A 19,090-nucleotide genomic window follows, 5' to 3' on the forward strand; every position below is an offset into this window, starting at 1 on the left:
CTAGTTGCGGCGTGCGGGGGCTACTCTTCATTGCGCAGGCTTCTCGTTGCGGTGGCTTCTCTTGTTGTGGAGCAAGGGCTCTAGGCACCCGGGCTCCAGTAGTTGCAGCACGCAGGCTCAGTAGTTGTGGCGCGTGGGCTTAGTTGCTCAGCAGGCAGATTCTTAACCACTGTGCCACCAGGGAAGTCCTGCAGTGTAGTTCTTGACCACGGATGCAAATAAGAATCATTGGGATAATTAAAAAAAAAAAAATCCTACTATCCAGGCTGCCCATACTTAAGCCATAGCCCCTGGAGGTGGGATCTGAACAGCAGCGCTGTTTAAATGCCCCCAGGCCCCCTCACCTTGAGATCCGCAGGGAATAGCACCCGGGTTAATAGGTAGATGTTCTCTGAGCAGAGGCGTAGACTGAGCTTGGTGAAGTCCACGTGAAGAAAGTTCGTGGACTTGACTTTGGGGCAGATGTCACTCTCCCCATAGAAGGGGGAAACAGTGATGGTCGTTTTGGTATCAAAGAAGGGTATGATGTCACTCACTCCTCCATCTATGTATCGCTTTTAAGGGAGAAAGAAAAAAAAGGACATACTGTCAGAAGCTCTGGGCTGGGGTTCTCTATGTGTTTCAGATTATGGCCAGAGGCTTCTCAGAGCCGCAGGCAGATGCGGTGAGGGGCTTTGGGATCACTCTTTCAGCAAATCCCTACTGAGCATTTCTGTGCCAGGCCAGGCTGTAGGCTGGCGCTCAGGGTTGCCACATGCTGCTGTGTAGTTTGCACACTGCATGAAAAAGTGCCTGGCCAAGAGGCAGACGGAGGCTGGCGTCTGGCCCACGTTGTGGCGGCCAAGTCCCGAGCCCAGGTGAGCGCCCCTAGGCATACCCATGTAATTTGCTTAGACCAGGGGCGCTGTGTGCACTGGGGACAGACTGTGATGTAGACCTGGCCCTAAGGGAGACAGATGGTCACGGGTTCAATTCCAGAGGCCCCTTGCTGCTTGAGGAGTCTTGGACAAGACACTTAACCTGTGAGCCTGTCCACACCTGGGAAATGAGAAGCAGCGCCGGGGACTTAAATGACACAGTGAACCTGGGACTTGAGCTCTCTGAAAATGGCATCTTATCCCACAACAAAGGTGCATTTGGGGTAAGTACTGTAAGAATCAGTTTTCCTGTAGCCATATCCTTGAACAACCTTAGGGCCCACGGCCAGGCTGGGGCAGGCAGGTTTTGGTACAATTTGGACTGAGTCTACACCTATGAAACCAACGTCTAGAATCATTCCCAAACCCACGACCATCACAGCCCAGCTGTTGGTGCCCACAGACTGGGGGGACCTTCAAATATCACAACTGGGAGAACTTCCCCAGCCAATCCTTCCAAAGGGAGAAATCTCAGGGCACACCTTGGCCTAAAACAAGTCCAAAAAAGAATCAGGCACGTTCAGCCACGGCTTAGCTATCAAGAGATTCTTGCCTTGAGCCCAAAAATGATTAGATGTGCACACACAGCAGGAGTTTCTAAATTGTTGCCATATGATTTCTATGGAAGATACAGGAAGGCATCAAAACCCTCACTGGCAGAAAGGGACACAGGACCAAATACTGGGAATCTTTAGTTAAGACTGAGGAGGGAGGAAGCAGGTGACTATTTTTTTAATTATTATTTATTTTTTAAAATTAGTTTTTATTGGAGTAGAGTTGATTTACAATGTTGTGTTAGTTTCTGCTGTACAGCAAAGTCAATCAGTTATACATATACATATATCCACTCTTTTTTCTCTCAAGGGATAAAGTCCGATGACTCCTCTGTCCTGTGTAATTTTCCCTCCACCCTGAACTTTTCTACAGGAACGTTCTGAGTTTGCTCAGTGGAACCTCAACGCTTTGTTCTAATTTTCAGCAGGTTTCATCTGAGTACACTGAGGGGGGTGACCGTGTGTGCACCACAGCTGGAGCAGCCTGGGGGAAATGAAAAGATAACAACAACAATGACAAAACCACCCATATTTACCGAATACTTACCTGTGCCAGGCTCTGTGCTGCGTCTTCACTGCATTATCGCATGTAATTCCCACAACAACGCTACGACTGTGCAGTATTATTAACCCTCATTATTATTAACCCTCATTTGCCAAGTCAATCTCAGAGAGGTTAAGAAATGTGTCCAAAGTAGTCCAGCTAACGTGGGCTAGAGCAGACATGTGATTCTAGGTTTGTCTGCGGGCTGGCGCTGTTAGAATTGCAGGTGATCACTTCATGGCCCCAGGCCTCAGTTTTCTCATCTGTAAATAGGGGCAACTATGTGTCTGCCCCGGGGATGCCCTGGGGCACGAGTGAGGCTACGTGTAACCTGCCTTTGCAACTTGCTTTGCAATGTGAGGACCGTGCTGCTCTTAATGGGTGAACCAGGAGGGTTTCTAAAGTGCCTTCCTGCTGACGCCCTGGATGTTGTGTCTTCTCTCCCACAGCTGCAACAACCTGAACTGTCTCCAGACATCGCCAGATGTTCCCGGGTGGGAGGACAGAATCATCTGATAACTGCTGCCCTAGAAGGAGGCTGCCAGGTGGTCCAGCACAGCCCAGCATCCAGTCCAGAGCCTGCAGGACAAACACCTCAGCTTCTGTTTTTCCACCAGAGGCAGGGCTCAGGATTAGCCACGTGTGTTTACATATTTGTTGAATGGAACCAAATTGCAGCCCTGTCGCAGCTTCTGCCCGAAGCAACGGGCTGAAAAGGATAGAGTCAGACCCAGAGAGGATTATAACCCTCAACCCCTAAGAATAAAGCCTTATTACCGGGTTTCCCTGCTGGCGTAGTGGTTAAGAATCCGCCTGCCGATGCAAGGGACACAGGTTCAAGCCCTGGTCCAGGAAGATCCCACATGCTGTGGAGCAACTAAGCCCGTGCGCCACAACTACTGAGCCTGCGCTCTAGAGCCCGTGAGCCACAACTACTGAGCCTGCGTGCCACAACTACTGAAGCCCGTGCACCTAGAGCCCATGCTCCACAGCAAGAGAAGCCACCGCAGTGAGAAGCCCACCCACCTCAACGAAGAGTAGCCCCCACTCGCTGCAACTAGAGAAAATCCGTGTGCCCCAACGAGGACCCAATGCAGCTAAGAAAAAAAAAAAAAAAACTTATTACCTTAAGTGAGTAACTGACTCTTAAGCATCTTATACCTTTATAGGCCACTGGGCACCTGTTTCAGTGCTCATGTGAAGATTAAGTGAATTGTGAACATGACTATACTACCCAAAGCAATCTACAGATTCAAAGCAATCCCTATCAAACTACCAATGGCATTTTTCACAGAACTAGAACAAAAAATTTCACAATTTTTATGGAAACACAAAAGACCCCGAATAGCCAAAGCAATCTTGAGAAAGAAAAACGGAGCTGGAGGAATCAGGCTCCCAGACTTCAGACTATACTACAAAGCTACAAAATATGGTACTGGCACAAAAACAGAAATATAGATCAATGGAACAGGAGACAAAGCCCAGAGATAAACCCACGCACATATGGTCACCTTATCTTTGATAAAGGAGGCAAGAATATACAATGGAGAAAAGACAGCCTCTTCAATAAGTGGTGCTGGGAAAACTGGACAGCTACATGTAAAAGAATGAAATTAGAACACTCCCTAGCACCATACACAAAAATAAACTCAAAATGGATTAAAGACCTAAATGTAAGGCCAGACACTTAAAACTCTTAGAGGAAAATATAGGCAGAACACCCTATGACATAAATCACAGCAAGATTCTTTTAGACCCACCTCCTAGAGAAATGGAAATAAAAACAAAAATAAACAAATGGGACCTAATGAAACTTAAAAGCTTTTGCACAGCAAAGGAAACCATAAACAAGACGAAAAGACAACCCTCAGGATGGCAGAAAATATTTACAAATGAAGCAAATGACAAGGATTAATCTCCAAAATTTACAAGCAGCTCAAGCAGCTCAATATCAAAAAAACAAACAACCCAATCCAACAATGGGCAAAAGACCTAAACAGACATTTCTCCAAAGAAGATATACAGATTGCCAACAAACACATGAAAGGATGCTCAACATCACTAATCATTAGGGAAATGCAAGTCAAAACTACAATGAGGTGTCACTTCACACCAGTCAGGATGGCCATCATCAAAAAATCTACAAACAATAAATGCTGGAGAGGGTGTGGAGAAAAGGGAACCCTCTTGCACTGTTGGTAGGAATGTAAATTGATACAGCCACTGTGGATAACAGTATGGAGGTTCCTTAAAAAACTAAATATAGAACTACCATATGACCCAGCAATCCCACTACTGGGCATACACCCTGAGAAAACCATAATTCAAAAAGAGTCATGTACCACAATGTTCATTGCAGCTCTATTTACAACAGCCAGGACATGGAAGCAACCTAAGTGTCCATTGACAGATGAATGGATAAAGAAGATGTGGCACATATATACAATGGAATATTACTCAGCCATAAAAAGAAATGAAATTGAGTTATTTGTAGTGAGGTGGATGGACCTAGAGTCTGTCATACAGAGTGAAGTAAGTCAGAAAGAGAAAAATACTGTATGCTAACACATATATATGGAATCAAAAAAAAAATGGTTCTGATGAACCTACGGGCAGGACAGGAATAAAGATGCAGACGTAGAGAATGGACTTGAGGACATGGGGAGGGGGAAGCGTAAGCTGGGACGAAGTGAGAGAGTAGCACTGACATATATACACTACCAAATGTAAAATAGATAGCTAGTGGGAAGCAGCCGCATTGCACGGGGAGATCAGCTCGATGCTTTGTGACCACCTAGAGGGGTGGGATAGGGAGGGTGGGAGGGAGACGCAAGAGGGAAGAGATATGGGGATATATGTATATGTATAGCTGATTCACTTTGTTACACAGCAGAAACCAACACAACACTGTAAAGCAATTTTACTCCAATAAAGATGTTAAAAAAAAAATCCCCAAAATAAAAAAAAAAAAGATTAAGTGAAGAGCTTACCTTACAGATAACCAGCTAATTATTCTACACGAAGTTGGTTTTGCTGCCCAGAGAGCCTGGAAGGGGGCCAGCTATGGAATCTCTGTCTGAAGGCTGAGAGGCAAAAAGGCTCCGCGTTTGGGGACAGGTCTCAGGGACCCAGCGTACTTGAGCCCAGTGCCTCTTTCTTTTTTTTTTTTTGGACACTTGGCTTGCTGGATCTTAGTTCCCCGACCAGGGATCGAACCCGGGCCCTTGGCAGTGAAAGTGAGACATCCTAACCACTGGACCACCAGGGAAGTCCCTCAAACACAGTTTAAAAGCGGACTTACCACGCCTCTGAAGGAAGGGGGGATCAAGCCACTGATGAAAGGCACGAAGGAGGAACAAAACAAGGCCTGTGAAGACAAAAGGGGGTGAAACCACAGCCCAGAGCAGGCTGCCTTTTATTCCCCTGGGTCTTTATAAGCCTTCTCCAAGCGAGAAGAGCAACAAGCCTGAAAACACTCTTGGCACAGAGGAGGTGCTTTAATAAACGGCTGAATGAACACGAACCAACCTACACACTTATTATTTCAGGCCCAAGTATCAATTGTCTAACGACACCGTCTGCAGACTTTAGCTTCTTGCCCCTGCTCCCCACGAGGGGCACACTGGGCCAGCAGAGACAGAACCAAGAGTTGGTGACCAGCTGATTGGCAGGGAAGGGGCTAGATCAGGGCTTTGCAAACGCTGACGTTCATCAGAATCACCTGGAAAGCTTGGCGAACCACGGACTCGGTGCCCCACCCCTAAGGTTCTGACGCTGCAGGTTGGAGGTGGGGCCTGAGAGCCTGCAATTCTAACAAGCTCCCAGGCGATGCCGCTGTTGCTACTGCTGGTCCGGGGCCCATGCTTTGAGTCGTGCCATGCTAGCAAGCATTAAGCAGGATGTAACGCTGATGCAGTGAAAGAAAGGGCTCACGTGGGAACGCACAGGTGCTGGCTGCCTAGAAAAAGCCTCCACAAACAAGGTTAAGTGGAAAGTGACACTGGCTGCTGAGAAGCTGCCGGCTATATGTGCCAGGCTGCTTGCTCGGAGGGACCTGTGTTAAGTGAAATGATATCCAAGCAATTCTCATAAAAGGCATCAGCCAAACTAAGTGGTATTTTCATAGTGCCAATGAGCTTTTCTGTGCTAGAGGCGAACAAGACGCACTGCCCCCTTGTGGGACTCCACTGGAGGGGTCCTCATTAAGGAACAGGCATCATTGGGAGGAGGGACCCATGTGGGACGAGGTCCCTGGAGCAAGAGGTCATAAGCCAAGTCCTGAAGGATGGGGAGGTGTTATCTGAAACTGAAACTGTCCTGGAACACTCCAGTTTTGCACACGCTCTGGACCAGACCGCTGGATGCACTCGGAGTTGATATCACCCTGGTACAGGAAGCTAACCAGTATCGTGGGCAACCAGGTTCTTTTGCATCTTAAGAAAAAAACGGGGCAGGTGGCCTACGACAGCCCTCTCTTTGTTGCTTCTGAAATGAAATGGTCTTTATGACTTGACAACACCCAGATAAGCAAACTGCTTACGTCCACGACTTCGTCTTTGGACCGAAAATCAGACACCAGCACATTTTCTCCATCGGCCACTCTGGTGAGTGAGATGACAATTCTGCCCGAGAGGAGCTGGTGGACGTTGTCCGGGAGGTATCTCTGGAGACCATCTCGGAGGTGCTTGCTCAAATTGAAGGCCGGGTGGAGGACGCCAATGTTCCGACTCCTGGCGCTCCGGACAAGGTCCGTGAGGGCCTGCAATGTCTGCTCTGGGCGGAGAGAGACAAACATACAAAGGAGTGTACCACCCTGGAGATGGGAATGCTTTGTGGCAGGACCAGAAACCTGGCGGCAGGGAAGCTGCTGACCTTTCCCTTTCTCTAGGCCTGGGCTGTCTGATCCGGCAGCCACGTGTGGCTCCCGGGCCTGAGATGCGGCTAGCCCAAACTGAGATGGGTAAAAGACACACTGGATCTCAAAGGCTTAGAGCAACAAGAACAACAACAAAATGTAAAACATCTCATGAATAATGTTTTATATTGATTAGATGTGAACATGATAATATTTTGGCTGGACTGGGATAAATAAAATTAATTTCATTTATGTCTTTTGCTTTTTCCATGTGGCTACTAGGAAATGTAAGATATGCCTATTTCTGTTGGTTAGCGCTGCTCTAGGCCCTCTCTGGCCACAGGAACGAGCCTCCAGAGGCCCAGTGAGCCCTCTCCTCATCTCCATCCCTCCAGCAAGGCCAGAAGCCAGGCACTCACAGCGCCGGAGCTTGAGCACGAATGGGCCTCACGCTGCAGGGAGCAGAGAGCAAGTGCAGCCTTGGACCTGAGTTTGAATCCTGCCTCTACCTCTTACTAGCTGAGCAACTAAAATAAGCCACTTCACTGCCTCTCTGAGTCTCAGACTGTATGTTTTTAATGTGGGACCACACTCAACTACCTTTTGGAAATAGAGAAGATTAGATACACTACAATCTATAGGTGCTCAACCCAGATGAAGCACCTAATAAACAACTAGACTTACCTTTTAACCTCTCATGTCAGAACTACCAGACCATCCAGTGGGCACAGGGCACGTGCACGCCTCCATCTGACCTCACTCACCGGCCTGGTCCCCTCTGGCTGGTCTGCACTGCCCTAGCAGGCAAGAGTACCTGTCCCAGCCCGAGCCCTAGTCATCCGTAAATCCTGGGATGCAGAAGGCCGGACACACATCAGCAGGTCCTGACCCGCTTCTGACCTCCACTCAGCTCTCCCTGCACATGTGGCCCCACTGAGCCCGGGCAGAAGGCACCAAATTGCATACAGCTGGCTGGTTCTACCAGTCTCTCCTGCCAAGTCAGCCTGGGTTTGGAGGCGCTCTCAGGAGCCCCGCCCAGGTCACAGGCCCTGGGAAATGCTCCCTGGCGGTCCCCAAGTGAGACAGGCAGTTAAAGCAAGAAACTGGGGCTCCCAGAACCTCCGGAGTAGTTCCTGCCAGGACCTCCAGATCCACTTTCCAGCGACTTGGTGGTCCCCGAGCCTCCCCCTGCAGGACACAACCCCAGGCTGCACCTGTCCTCTGCCTGTTAGGAACGCCCTCTACGCTGGAGTCAGGGCACTTCACGTGCTGGGGTCTGTGCATTTGAATCTGGTCCCAATTCAACATTTGACCACGTGGCTGTCTCCAGGTCACAACCCTGGGACACAAGCGTTGGCTTTTATCACTGCTCAAGCCCAAGGTGACCAGTCTAATCCTCCTTGAGGTCACATTTCCTGCCCTTTGCTCCTCCCCCCCTCGATGGGGAAGGCGGCCACGGTGGCCTCTCCTAATCCCCACCTCTCCATCAGCCCAGGGTCTGCTCCCTGATCCTATCCAATGGCAGGGCTGTGCTTACTGGCAAGGGATTCCTGCTGGCAGTGTCCGACACAGCCGTTCCTGGGTAGAGCAAAGAGTAAACCGTTAAACGAAGCCCAGACAAACAGGGGCTAATGAAAAGGTGCATTATCTTCCTGTCTGGGGACCTCTGGATGCCTACAGCTCCATGCTGCCACTTGCTCCAGGCCCTGCTCCCTGGCTAGGATCGCAGGCCGAGAATGTCATACCCTAGTAATTTATGCCAGCTGGCCACAAGCCCCAGTCGGCCCCTCCCACTGGTACCCACGAGTACAGAGATGCTTCATTAGGACAAGATTCAAATGCACAGGACCTCGTTTCCAGGGCACTGAGCAGGGGTGTGGTGGGGAGGAGAGGAGGGGATGTGGGATGTCCAGCCCCCAAGAAGGGTCTCAAACACCGGAAAAGGAGGAGACAACTTTCCTACCTCCCCTCACCTCCCTCTCCCCACCCCCACAAAACACCTCTCCCCAACCCCCTTTCAATCCAAACCAGCAAGTTGCCCTCTGCCTGAGAGGCACCCAGCCGCCCGCAGCGCTCCCACGAGGGCTGGGCGGAGATCAAAGGCGCCCGGGGCCGGGGGTCTCCAGTCCCTCTGGCCCCCAGAGGGAAGAAGGCAGCCACCCTGGGCCACAGGCCAAAGCCTCCTTCCTGGCCTGGCCGGAAGCAGGGCAAATCGGGCCTCCGCCCCCCGCTCCCCTCGCCCCCCACCCCCACCCAGGCGTCGCGCTCCCTCCTCCCCGTCGCTCCGAGACAACCTGGCTCTCACTCCCGGGCTGGGTCGGGGGGCTTTCTTCAAGCCCGGGCGCCAAAAGGGAGTCGGGGCGAGGAGGCGCTCCGGGTTCCCACGCCCAGAAGAGCCGCCCACCCGGCGCGCCCCACTCCCAGGCCCGTCAACAGAGCTCCCCGGCGCGGGGCAAAAAGACGCACTGGAGGAGGCATCTGTCTGGGGAGACCCCGGGTGTACCCTGCAGTTTCCGTTTCCAATCCCGGCGCCACCGCGAGCCCCCTCCCCGCGCGGAGCCCCGCGGCGGCCCGGACCTACCCAGCGGGACCCCAGAGAGGAAGAAGGCGCAGTGCAGCGCCCCGGCCGAGGCCCCGAAGAACCTGCGCGCGTTGCGGAGGAGGTGCGGGGCGCGCTCGCTCAGGCAGCGGGTCACCCCGATGTGGTAGAAGCCCAGGAAGCCGCAGCCGGCGAAGGACAGGCTCCAGCCGCGCTCGGGGTCGTACATAGCGGCGGCGGGCCGGGCGTCCGGGGTCCGAGAGCGCCGCGGCTCCGCCCGGCGCCCACTCTGGCTCTCCGCCGGCCCGGGTGCACTCATCCCAGGCATTCCCGGCGTGACGTCACCCGGCCGGCCCCGCCCCCCTCGGACCACGCGAGGGAGACGGTGGGCCGCCCAATGCGGGGGCAGCACGCGGGCGGCGGAGGGCTGGGAGGGCCTGGACCCGGGCAGAGGAGAGGGGAGGACCCGTGCCCGCGTGAGGGTGGAGAGAGGTTTCCGACGCTCCAATGGCAGTGGGTGTCATGGAGAGAAACAGCTCCCTTTCCGTTCCTTTTCATCCCTTAAACCAGGGAGAAACTAACAGTGGCCCACTTAGGTTCTTAATATCTTTTTGACGCTTTATCATTTCCCTTTTTACGAGTCAGCAAGCCTTCAGCAGACACCAGCATCTAAATAGAATTTCATGTCTTTGATTTCCTGCAGGTTTTTGTATGATGTCTTCAATTCATGGCAAGCGGTAGAGATTTTTCATTTAATGATAATGACACGAAGCTTCCGTTTCAAAGTTTCACTTCTAAGTAAAAACTGTGAATAACAGGTGCTTGGTGCTGGGAGGTGGGGTGGGCCGTGCAGGACCATGGGAGTTCTGGAGGCTCCGGCCTGGGTGATTCCTGGTGCCCTTAGGAAGTGTCTAGGATCCCCTTGACCTCTGTGTCCACACTGCACGGAGCATTTCCAGAGCAGCCCACACAGGGAGGTTAGGCCTTTGCCCAGAGTTGCACAGCCAGCAACCCAGGTTACTGGGCCATCCTACCCCCTGTTTTGTGGACAGAGAAGCCCCCTCCCCTCTCCACCAAGGCCCACATGGAGTGCAGAGTGTGGCCTTTGGAATCAGGCCCCACCTCCCACCCCGTGTCCTCGTCTGTAAAACGACGGGTGGAGATGCTGCCAGGATTCAAAATGTCACCTGTGAGGCCCCTGGACACGTGGGTTGTGCATGACCCTCCCACCCACAGAGCTTCCCAAGTCTGAGGCATCCCCTGCTTGGGCTGAACCTGTGCCTGGAGGTGTCAGGGGGCCCAGGATCAGGGCAGAGGCTGAGGCTGGGCTGCCTCAGGGACTGCAGACCCCCAGGATGGGTCATTCTGTCTCCCATCTATGGACCGGAATCCCAGGGCGTGGATGCTGCAGGCTCTAGTGACCACCTGGGCCAACAGCGACATCACACAGACACTTCATGGATTGAGGCCCAGAGCGAGGAAAGGGCTGGTCCCTCTGTCTGTCCCTGACCATGTTGGCTTTGCTGGGGAGGGGGGGAGGGGGGGGCAGCGCTCACAGGCCTGTCTCGGCTGACTGCCCTCCACACCCACCCTACACTCAGGGCTGGGACAGAAATGAGATTTCTGGGTGGGAAAACTGAGCCTGTTGTCAGGGTCAGCTGGGGCCACAATCTCGCACCTCCTGCCCCTTACCTGGGGCCCCTTCATCCTGCACCTGCCAGACCGCCTGCGTTGCATGACTACCCTTAGGACTAATGACAGGAAAGCCAGGCTCGGGGCGGGAATTAGAGGCTGTGCTTACAGGCCCCAGATGAGTCATCCTGCCACCAGCCATTGGCATTTGTATTCTCTTCCTATCCACAGACACACATTCATGGCAGGCCGCCTGGGAAATCTGTCCTCCCTGGCGTGACCCAGATGTAGGTGGGAAAGGAGCAGGGCTGAGGAGTGACCTCCTCTTCGTGGCTGCATGTTGACAGCAAGTGGACTCCCCCTTTGCCCAAGCAAAGGGAAGAAAGGACTGGGCAGGGGTCCCGTGTCCCAGCGCTCCCTCGGGGCAGGCTGTGGCTGGGTCTGCGAGCTTTGACATCAGATGGCTGAACGCAAATGCAGGCTTCTCCACTCACTAGCAGAGTTAGTTAGACCTTGCAGGCATCATTTACCTCTTAGCTCAGTTTCCTTATCTGGTCCATTGGGGAGAAAGTAACCGTGTGAGGATAAGCTGTTTTTTTGTGGGGACCATGCTGTACGGCATGTGGGATATTAGTTCCCCGACCAGGGATCGAACCCGCGCCTCCTGCAGTGGAAGCGTGGAGTCTTAACCACTGGACCACCGGGGAAGTCCCCAGGGTAAGCTGTTTTTACCCACCATGCTTCTGACACCAATTATGTCAACAACTTTTCCAACACTACTTCTACGACTCTCAGAAACACCAGCTGGGTGTCCAACGTTCTATTCAATTCTGACACTTGCTACCCAGAGTTAGCACGAACCCCACGGGTGAAGGCCTTGGTCCCACAAGACTGGCCCCGCTTCAGACGCCAGGGGCAAATCGGGTCCCCGGGGTACCCACACTTCTGTCTGACTTGGCGCCAACGTCAGGGGACCCCACGACTCCCCCCTTATGATTTGCTAGAAGAGCTCACAGGACTCAGAACTTTACTGGCAGCCGAAGCATTTAGGAATGAAGGGTCAAAGTTCCATCTGATAGCCTGGAGGCAACTAAGGTCGCAGGACACACGGTGGCATTACCCAGAAATAGCAAGTGTCCATTTTCTTGCTGCCCTTCATGTTCTAATTCACGGTACTTGTGATATAACAAGGGTTGTTTTGGCAATAGCTGTACCTGAAGGCTGAGGAATACTTTGCACTATTAAGCAGTTCATGTTGCTATTAAGCTGGTATATTCACAGGCCTGGCCGGAACGCATAAAACTTGATATTTACTTTGGCAGCTAGGTGGGTATGGGACAGTAGAATTGCAACTGATTTTATCTTGATAAAAATATTTAATAAGGTTTCAACTTTCAGCCATATTAAATAATTGAGATTTAAAACTTTTAGATCATTTTCACATATATAGAGAGTGTCCAACTCGGCTCAGTTTGCCAGGGACTTTTCTGGTTTGGGCATTGAAAGTCCTACATCCTGGGAAAACTTTTGGTCCCAGACAAACTGGGACCGTGGGTCAACCCCACGACACTTGCAAATATCAGGGGTAGGTCTGCCTGTCCTGTAAGTCTTCAAGAGGATGGTCCTAGGATTATTCATCTTATTGAATAGGAAATGGCCAAACCCCTGGCCGGGAGACCAATGAGAAGGTGCAGAGAATGAGAGACCAGCTCGGAATATAAACAAACGCTCAGCGATCCTCATTGTTTATGGGTTGTCTATTTGCAAACTCTCCTACTCGCTGAAGCGTATTTGTAACTCCAGATTAATACTCACAGCTCTTTTTCGGCCATTCATGGACGTCTGCAGAGCAGCCAAAAAATCGGAGTTGCCCAATACGCGCATTCCCAGCTGCTCTCGAACAAGGCCACCGTGTCCCTTTTTGTTTCAGTCCCTGCTATAAACAAGGATCCTTCTTGTGGCTGGTTTATTTATTTATTTCACATTTTGGTGCTTTTTCGTGATGACTTTGCTGTTTAAAATGGGCCCCCCCCAAAATAAAGGGGGCTTCCCTGGTGGTGCAGTGGTTGGGAATCCGCCTGCCAATGCAGAGGACACGGGTTCGAGTCCTGGTCTGGGAGGATCCCGCATGCCGAGGAGCAGGTGAGCCCATATGCCACAACGACTGAGCCCATGTGCCACAACTGCTGAGGCCTGCGTACCTAGGGCCTGTGCTGTGCGGCAGGAGAGGCCACTGCTATGCGAAGCCCGCGCACCGCCACGAAGAGTGGCCCCCGCTCACCGCAGCTAGAGAGAGCCCGCGCGCGGCAACGAAGACCCAATGCAGCCAAAAAAAAAAAAAAGGGCCCCAAGCCTAGTGCTAAGAGCCATGTGGTGTTGCCAAGCTCAAGAGGTGGTGACAGCCTTACGGAGAAAATGCGTGTGTCGGGTGAGCTTCGTTCCGGCACGAGTACTAGTGCTGGTGGCCGTGAGTTCAGTGTTAATGAATTATCAGTGTAGATCACGCAAGGTTTCTTTAAACAGAAGCACCCATCACACAAGGTTGTATGTTGATCACTTGATAAAAGTGTTGTGACCGGAAGCTCGCAGGAACCCCACCTTGTATTTCCCCTAGGAGCAGGGATTTGGAATTCACTGATGAACTGGTGCATTTCTAGAACATAACGGCTGTGAAGAAGGAGGGGAGTGGGAGGTGCCGGGAACTCGGGGGTTTGTTTCCTCCGGGGGGCTGGACGTCCAGAGAGCCCCCCCGCTCTGGCTGTGCTGGCTCCACTCACCCCTCCCTGCGGTGCTGGGCAGGATGACGAAAGGCCTCCTTCACCCGGTTACCAAATCCCAGTGCCTGAGGGTGAGCCTGTGCCCCGTGCCCCTCACTTCACCCCTCAGCCCCGCCCCTCACCCAGCTTCGCAGCTCTGGCTCTAAGTCACTTTTTTTTTCAATCATGATAAAATATACAGAACATAGAATTTACCTTTTTAAACGTTTTTGAGTGTATTTGGCTTTCTTCAGTACTAAGTTGGAAGCAGGGACAAAAATGAGGGAAGCTGTCAGTGATTAATCAGGTCCTGGTCCTTTGAGGTCGATGGTTATGGGGTTATTGTTTGGCTTTCTGGGCTGGTTCCTGGAGATAGTGGTCTGACTTCTTACAAGTCTAACTTACCCGGCAGGTGTCCCGGGCTGGCTACTGTACACGATAGATTGGTTTCCTGGGCTGGTTGCTGCAGGTTGTGGGTCAGATTTCTCTTTTTATATGTGATCTGGCTATTGTCCATTCCTATATTCAGTCTCTGTGGGGAAGCAGACAGAAACTGTGCATACGCAAGACATGGAAACAACCTAAATTCAGATGAATGGATAAAGAAAATGTGGTACATATATGCGATGGAATATTACTCAGCCATAAAAAAGAATGAAATAATGCCATTGGCAGCAACATGGATGGACCTAGAGATGATCATACTAAGTGAAGTAAATCAGAGAAAGACAAATGTCAAATGATATCACTTATATGTGGAATCTAAAATATGACACAAATGAACTTATCTACGAAATAGAAACAGACTCACAGACATGGAAAACAAACTCATGGTTACCAAAGGGGAAAGGGGGCGGGGGGATGATAAACTCAGAGGTTGGGATTAGCAGATACAAGCTACTATATATAAAACAGATAAACAACAAGGTCCTACTGTATAGCACAGGGAACTATATTCAATATCCTGTGATAAACCATAATGGAAAAGAATATGAAAAAGAATATATACATATGTATAACTAAATCACTTGGCTGTACAGCAGAAATTAACACAACACTGTAAATCAACTATATGTCAATAAAATAAATTTTTTTAAAAAAGAAAAGAAACAGTGCTTACAATAAATAAACTACACAGTGTCAGGGGAAGTCGTTTACTGGGGTGACCAGAGAAAACTTCTTGGAATGTCAGTGCCCTAAAAATATGCGGGGTAAGAGGGATAAGCCTTATGAAAATGAGAGGGAGGGAGGGAGCCAGAAGGAGACACAGCTGAGCTGGATTAACAAGATCGGCAAATTCAAGTCCGGGCAAAGCTCCTCGAGGCTGGAAGATAGAGAAGGGGACAGGGGAGGGAGTTGCTGGGAGTGGGGCTGTGTGGGGTGACCAGGGGCCTGGGAGGGCCCAGTATGGAGTCTAGATCTGATTCTTGTGGCAGTAGGAAGCCCTCAAGGGCTTAGGCAGGGGAGGGACACAGTCTTACTTACAAATTGGGAAGATCTGCCTGGAGTCCAAACCTCAGTGGATAGGATTCATTAGGCTTGTAAACTTGGATGGGAAAGAGGTATTAATACATCTTCATTTGCAGAACCTCTACCTGAAATGTGGGATTTCCTTCAGACACAGATGTGGGAAACAAACTACAGTAGTGCTCTTACAAGTACCTGTGACTTTGTTCCCAATAGAAATCACAGATCTTTCTACATCAAATGATGGTTGTAAATGTCAAGATAATATTTAAGCTTATTACTTTGAAATTATGGTGTCTGAAAAGACCCCCTGTTAGATCTTTTTTTAAAATAAGTATTTATTAATTTATTTATTATTTATTTATTTATTTTTGGCCACACCACACCGCTTACTGGATCTTAGTTCCCCGACCAGGGATTGAACCTGTGCCCCATACAATGGAAGTACGGAGTCCTAACTACTGGACTGCCAGGGAATTCCCTAGATCTTATTTAATGCATGAACAAAGAAGCACATCGATTATGCTAACACAATTAAAATGTACTTTTATAATTGTAGTTGAAAATAAGTGGTGTCCTTTGTGATTCTATGAATTTTATTTCACATGTTTAAAAACATTCTTCTAAGAAGGGGCCATTGGCTCCAGGAGAAGCAGGTTGGGGGCGGCTTGCGGAGAAGGGGCTCTGAGGGGAGGAGGAACTGGGGGTGGGCAGGTCACTTAGGGGCCCTGCAGGCACCCAGGAGAGGGGGGCAGCTCGGACTAGTGGGGTAGAGATGGCAATGGAGAGAAGTGGACACAGTTGAGGAGTACTCTGGAGGTAGAGAAAAGTGGACTTACTGGTGGATTGGAGATGAGTGTGAAGGGAAAGAGGGGACAGGGAAGGATTTGGAAAGACAACTGGGGATCCTGCCTTGGCCACGTTGAGCTGGAGAGGCTGCTGGACCAGCAAGTAAGATGTCAAGTCGACAGTTGGATGTCCAGGTCTGGAGGTCAGGGCAGAAGCCAAAGCACACGAGTTGAGGGTCGCTGGGGTAGAGGTGATATTTAAAGTCACGAGACTAGAGGAGAACGTCCAGGAGGGGTAAACGGAGACACAGGGAAGACAGAGCCTGCAGTGGTCCCACGTGGAGGTCTGGGAGGAAGGAGAGAGCAGGTGTCCTAGACACCTTGAGACGAACAATGAGAGCAGGTAACTGCCCACCAGCTTTGGCAACGCAGACAAGACCATCTCGAAGCTAGGCGTGGGGCTCGGGGTGTCGGGGAGGGACAAAAATCTCAGGGGGGATGGGTGGGGGAAAGCACGGGGACTGCCAGGGGCGTCAGCTCTCTGAAGAAGGTGGAGGGAGAGGTGGGGGTCAGTCGAGGGAGGGCCTTTTAGAAGAGGCTGGTTTTAAAGTGTTTGCGTGCAGCAGGTGTGGGCCAAGGAGAGAGGCGCGGATGGTATGGAAGATGAAGGGGAGGTGGCTGGAGCCAGTGCTCAGAGAAGAGGAGCCGGTGGGAGGAGGAGGGTGCCGAGGGGCGCTTTGGACGCGCTGGGAAGTAATCAACCACCGTGATGGGGACAGGCGCCATGGGGACGGGCGTGAGTGTTGTCAGCAGGGAAGGGACTGCGCGCTTTCTGGAAAGAACCAGCTCACTGATGAGTGAGGAGGAGGGTGCGGGTTATAAGGACGGTGCATAGAGGTGAAGAGGAATGGAGAGGGTGCAGAGCGGTCTGGAGATGCTGAGCCACTGACACCCGTGCTCCTTCATTGAACGGGAGCCCGCAGGTTCGCTTAGATTAGACTTAGCAGCCAAATCTAAACCCAGACCTAAGCCTGCAAACGCCTCAAGGTGAAGAGACGGAAGCCTGAGGACAGCCAGTCACACGCAGCCCACGGGGCTTCCCATGTAAGGCCACGGCTCAGGCTACAGCCCACCGAGCACTGTGCTTGTCGGCTTGGCTTTGCTTCCCAGGTCTTCTCTACGAGGTCCCGCCCCAGCTCCCGTGGGTGGAGTGCTCCTAACCGCTCCCCGTTAGGCACTCCCCCAATGGAATTGGTTTTTGCTCAACATTTTTGTTTTTATTGTTCTATTTTTGGACGTGCCGCATGGCATGTGGGATCTTAGTTCCCTGACCAGGGATTGAACCCGTGCTCCCTGCGTGGGAAGCGTGGATTCTTAACCACTGGACTGCCAGGGAAGTCCCCCAAACTCAACAGTTTTAATATGCTTCAGTTTATCTTTGAACGAGCGGACCAGAAGAATATAAGCTGAGGAAGGAGGGCAGTGAGGGACTGAAAGGAGATGTGGGTTTGTGGCAAAGCTGTAGGGTCAGTGTCTGGGGGGTCCATGGGGCTGGAGCATTGCCGGAGTTGGGGAGCAGCTTGCAGAGGAGAGGGTGGGCGTCCTGGGATGAGAGGATTGTAATGGGGTCCTGGCGTGGAGCAGTTCGTGGTGGTGACGCGGTGAGGGTGTGACACGGGCGCGGGGTGGAGGGCAAGGGCATCTGAGGAGCCCACGGGGACTGAGACAGTGGAATGTGGACGTGCAGTGTCCAGGAATGGAGACCAGAGCGGGGTGGAGAGGAAGCAGCGAGCCAGGACACGAGGCCAGCAGGGGGTGTTGACGGTGACAGGGACAGGTCAGGATGGGGAAGTAGGCCTGGGAGTCAAAGCAATAGGACGTTTGACGGAGGGAGGAGAGACAGCCTGGAAGCAGAGGTGAGGCGCAAGGAGGCTGCCTCTGGGTGGGATGCAGCAGCTCCAGGGCAGAACAGCAGAGCGGAGGCGGAGGATGGGGCGGGGGGGGGGGCGTTGCTAATGGCCATGGGGAGGGGGCCAGGGTGGGAAGGGGCTCAGCAGGGATGAAGGACCTGCCAAGAGAGGGGCAAGGTTTGGCTGCAGTCTTCTAGCTGTCAAGGAGAGCGAAGTGGAGGGAGACCCTGACTCAGAGCTTGGTTTCGGAGGGAGGAGCCCAGGTCACCTGCTAAGTGGCAGGGCCTGAGGCAGGTGGATCAGGGTTTGTCAAAATCAGGGGTGAGTTCCAGAGACCTAATTCTCCTTCTTTTAACAGAGGCCGTGGTTCAGAGCCTCAGAGCCCGGGGACCCATCAAAGGATGTCTGACCTGCCCCCGGTTCTCCCCACACCTCAGTGCTCTCCGCACAGTGCTGCCTAGCGCTCTGCTTTTATATATATATATATATACATACATACATATATAAATTTTTTTATTTTTGGCTGCATTGGGTCTTTGTTGCTGCGCGCGGGCTTTCTCTAGTTGCGGCGAGAGGGGGCTACTTTTCGTTGCGGTGTGCGGGCTTCTCATTGCGGTGGCTTGTCTTTGCTGTGGAGCACGGGCTCTAGACACACAGGCTTCAGTAGCTGTGGCACGTGGGCTCAGTAGTTGTGGCTCACGGGCTCTAGAGCGCAGGCTCAGTAGCTGTGGTGCATGGGCTTAGTTGCTCCGCGGCATGTGGGATCTTCCCAGACCAGGGCTCGAACCCATGCCCCCTGCTTTGGCAGGAGGATTCTTAACCACTGCGCCACCAGGGAAGTCCTGCGCTCTACTTTTTAAAGCGCATCTGGCCCTCTGGGGCACCCCCAGCTCTTCTGGTGGGGGAGGGGTTGTGTGGCACGAAACGGCCTCTGGGGGAAGGCCCACACCGGGCACCGCTGACTGTCCATGGTGAGGCCACTCGTCCTTAGAAGATCCAACCAAGCACAGGCTGGCACGGTTTTGAGACAAGGACTTCTCACCGAAAATCTGTAAGTGTTACATGTTTAACTGACAGCAACAGTGTGACAGCTGTCCTTCCGAGAGGTGCCTGCAGGTTGAGGCACAG

The 19,090-nt window shown here is 51.9% G+C and overlaps 1 protein-coding gene across 1 annotated transcript in view; it reads right to left on the minus strand.

The window, feature by feature from the left end:
- The window catches only part of PNPLA3 (patatin like domain 3, 1-acylglycerol-3-phosphate O-acyltransferase), a 35,816-nt gene extending 25,120 nt beyond the window's left edge, over window positions 1–10,696 (minus strand). The window contains exons 1-4 of the mRNA XM_082421180.1: window positions 9,452–10,696; window positions 6,556–6,788; window positions 5,317–5,382; window positions 345–554 (exon numbers count right to left, since the gene is read on the minus strand). Of these exons, the coding sequence (XP_082277306.1) occupies window positions 345–554; window positions 5,317–5,382; window positions 6,556–6,788; window positions 9,452–9,737 (795 nt within the window). The 5' untranslated portion in view covers window positions 9,738–10,696. The remainder of the gene's footprint in view (window positions 1–344; window positions 555–5,316; window positions 5,383–6,555; window positions 6,789–9,451) is intronic.
- Window positions 10,697–19,090: the final 8,394 nt, after the last annotated feature.

Source organism: Balaenoptera physalus (genome assembly GCF_965194825.1).
Source record: "Balaenoptera physalus genome assembly, chromosome: 13".
NCBI classification, from domain to species: Eukaryota; Metazoa; Chordata; class Mammalia; order Artiodactyla; family Balaenopteridae; genus Balaenoptera; species Balaenoptera physalus.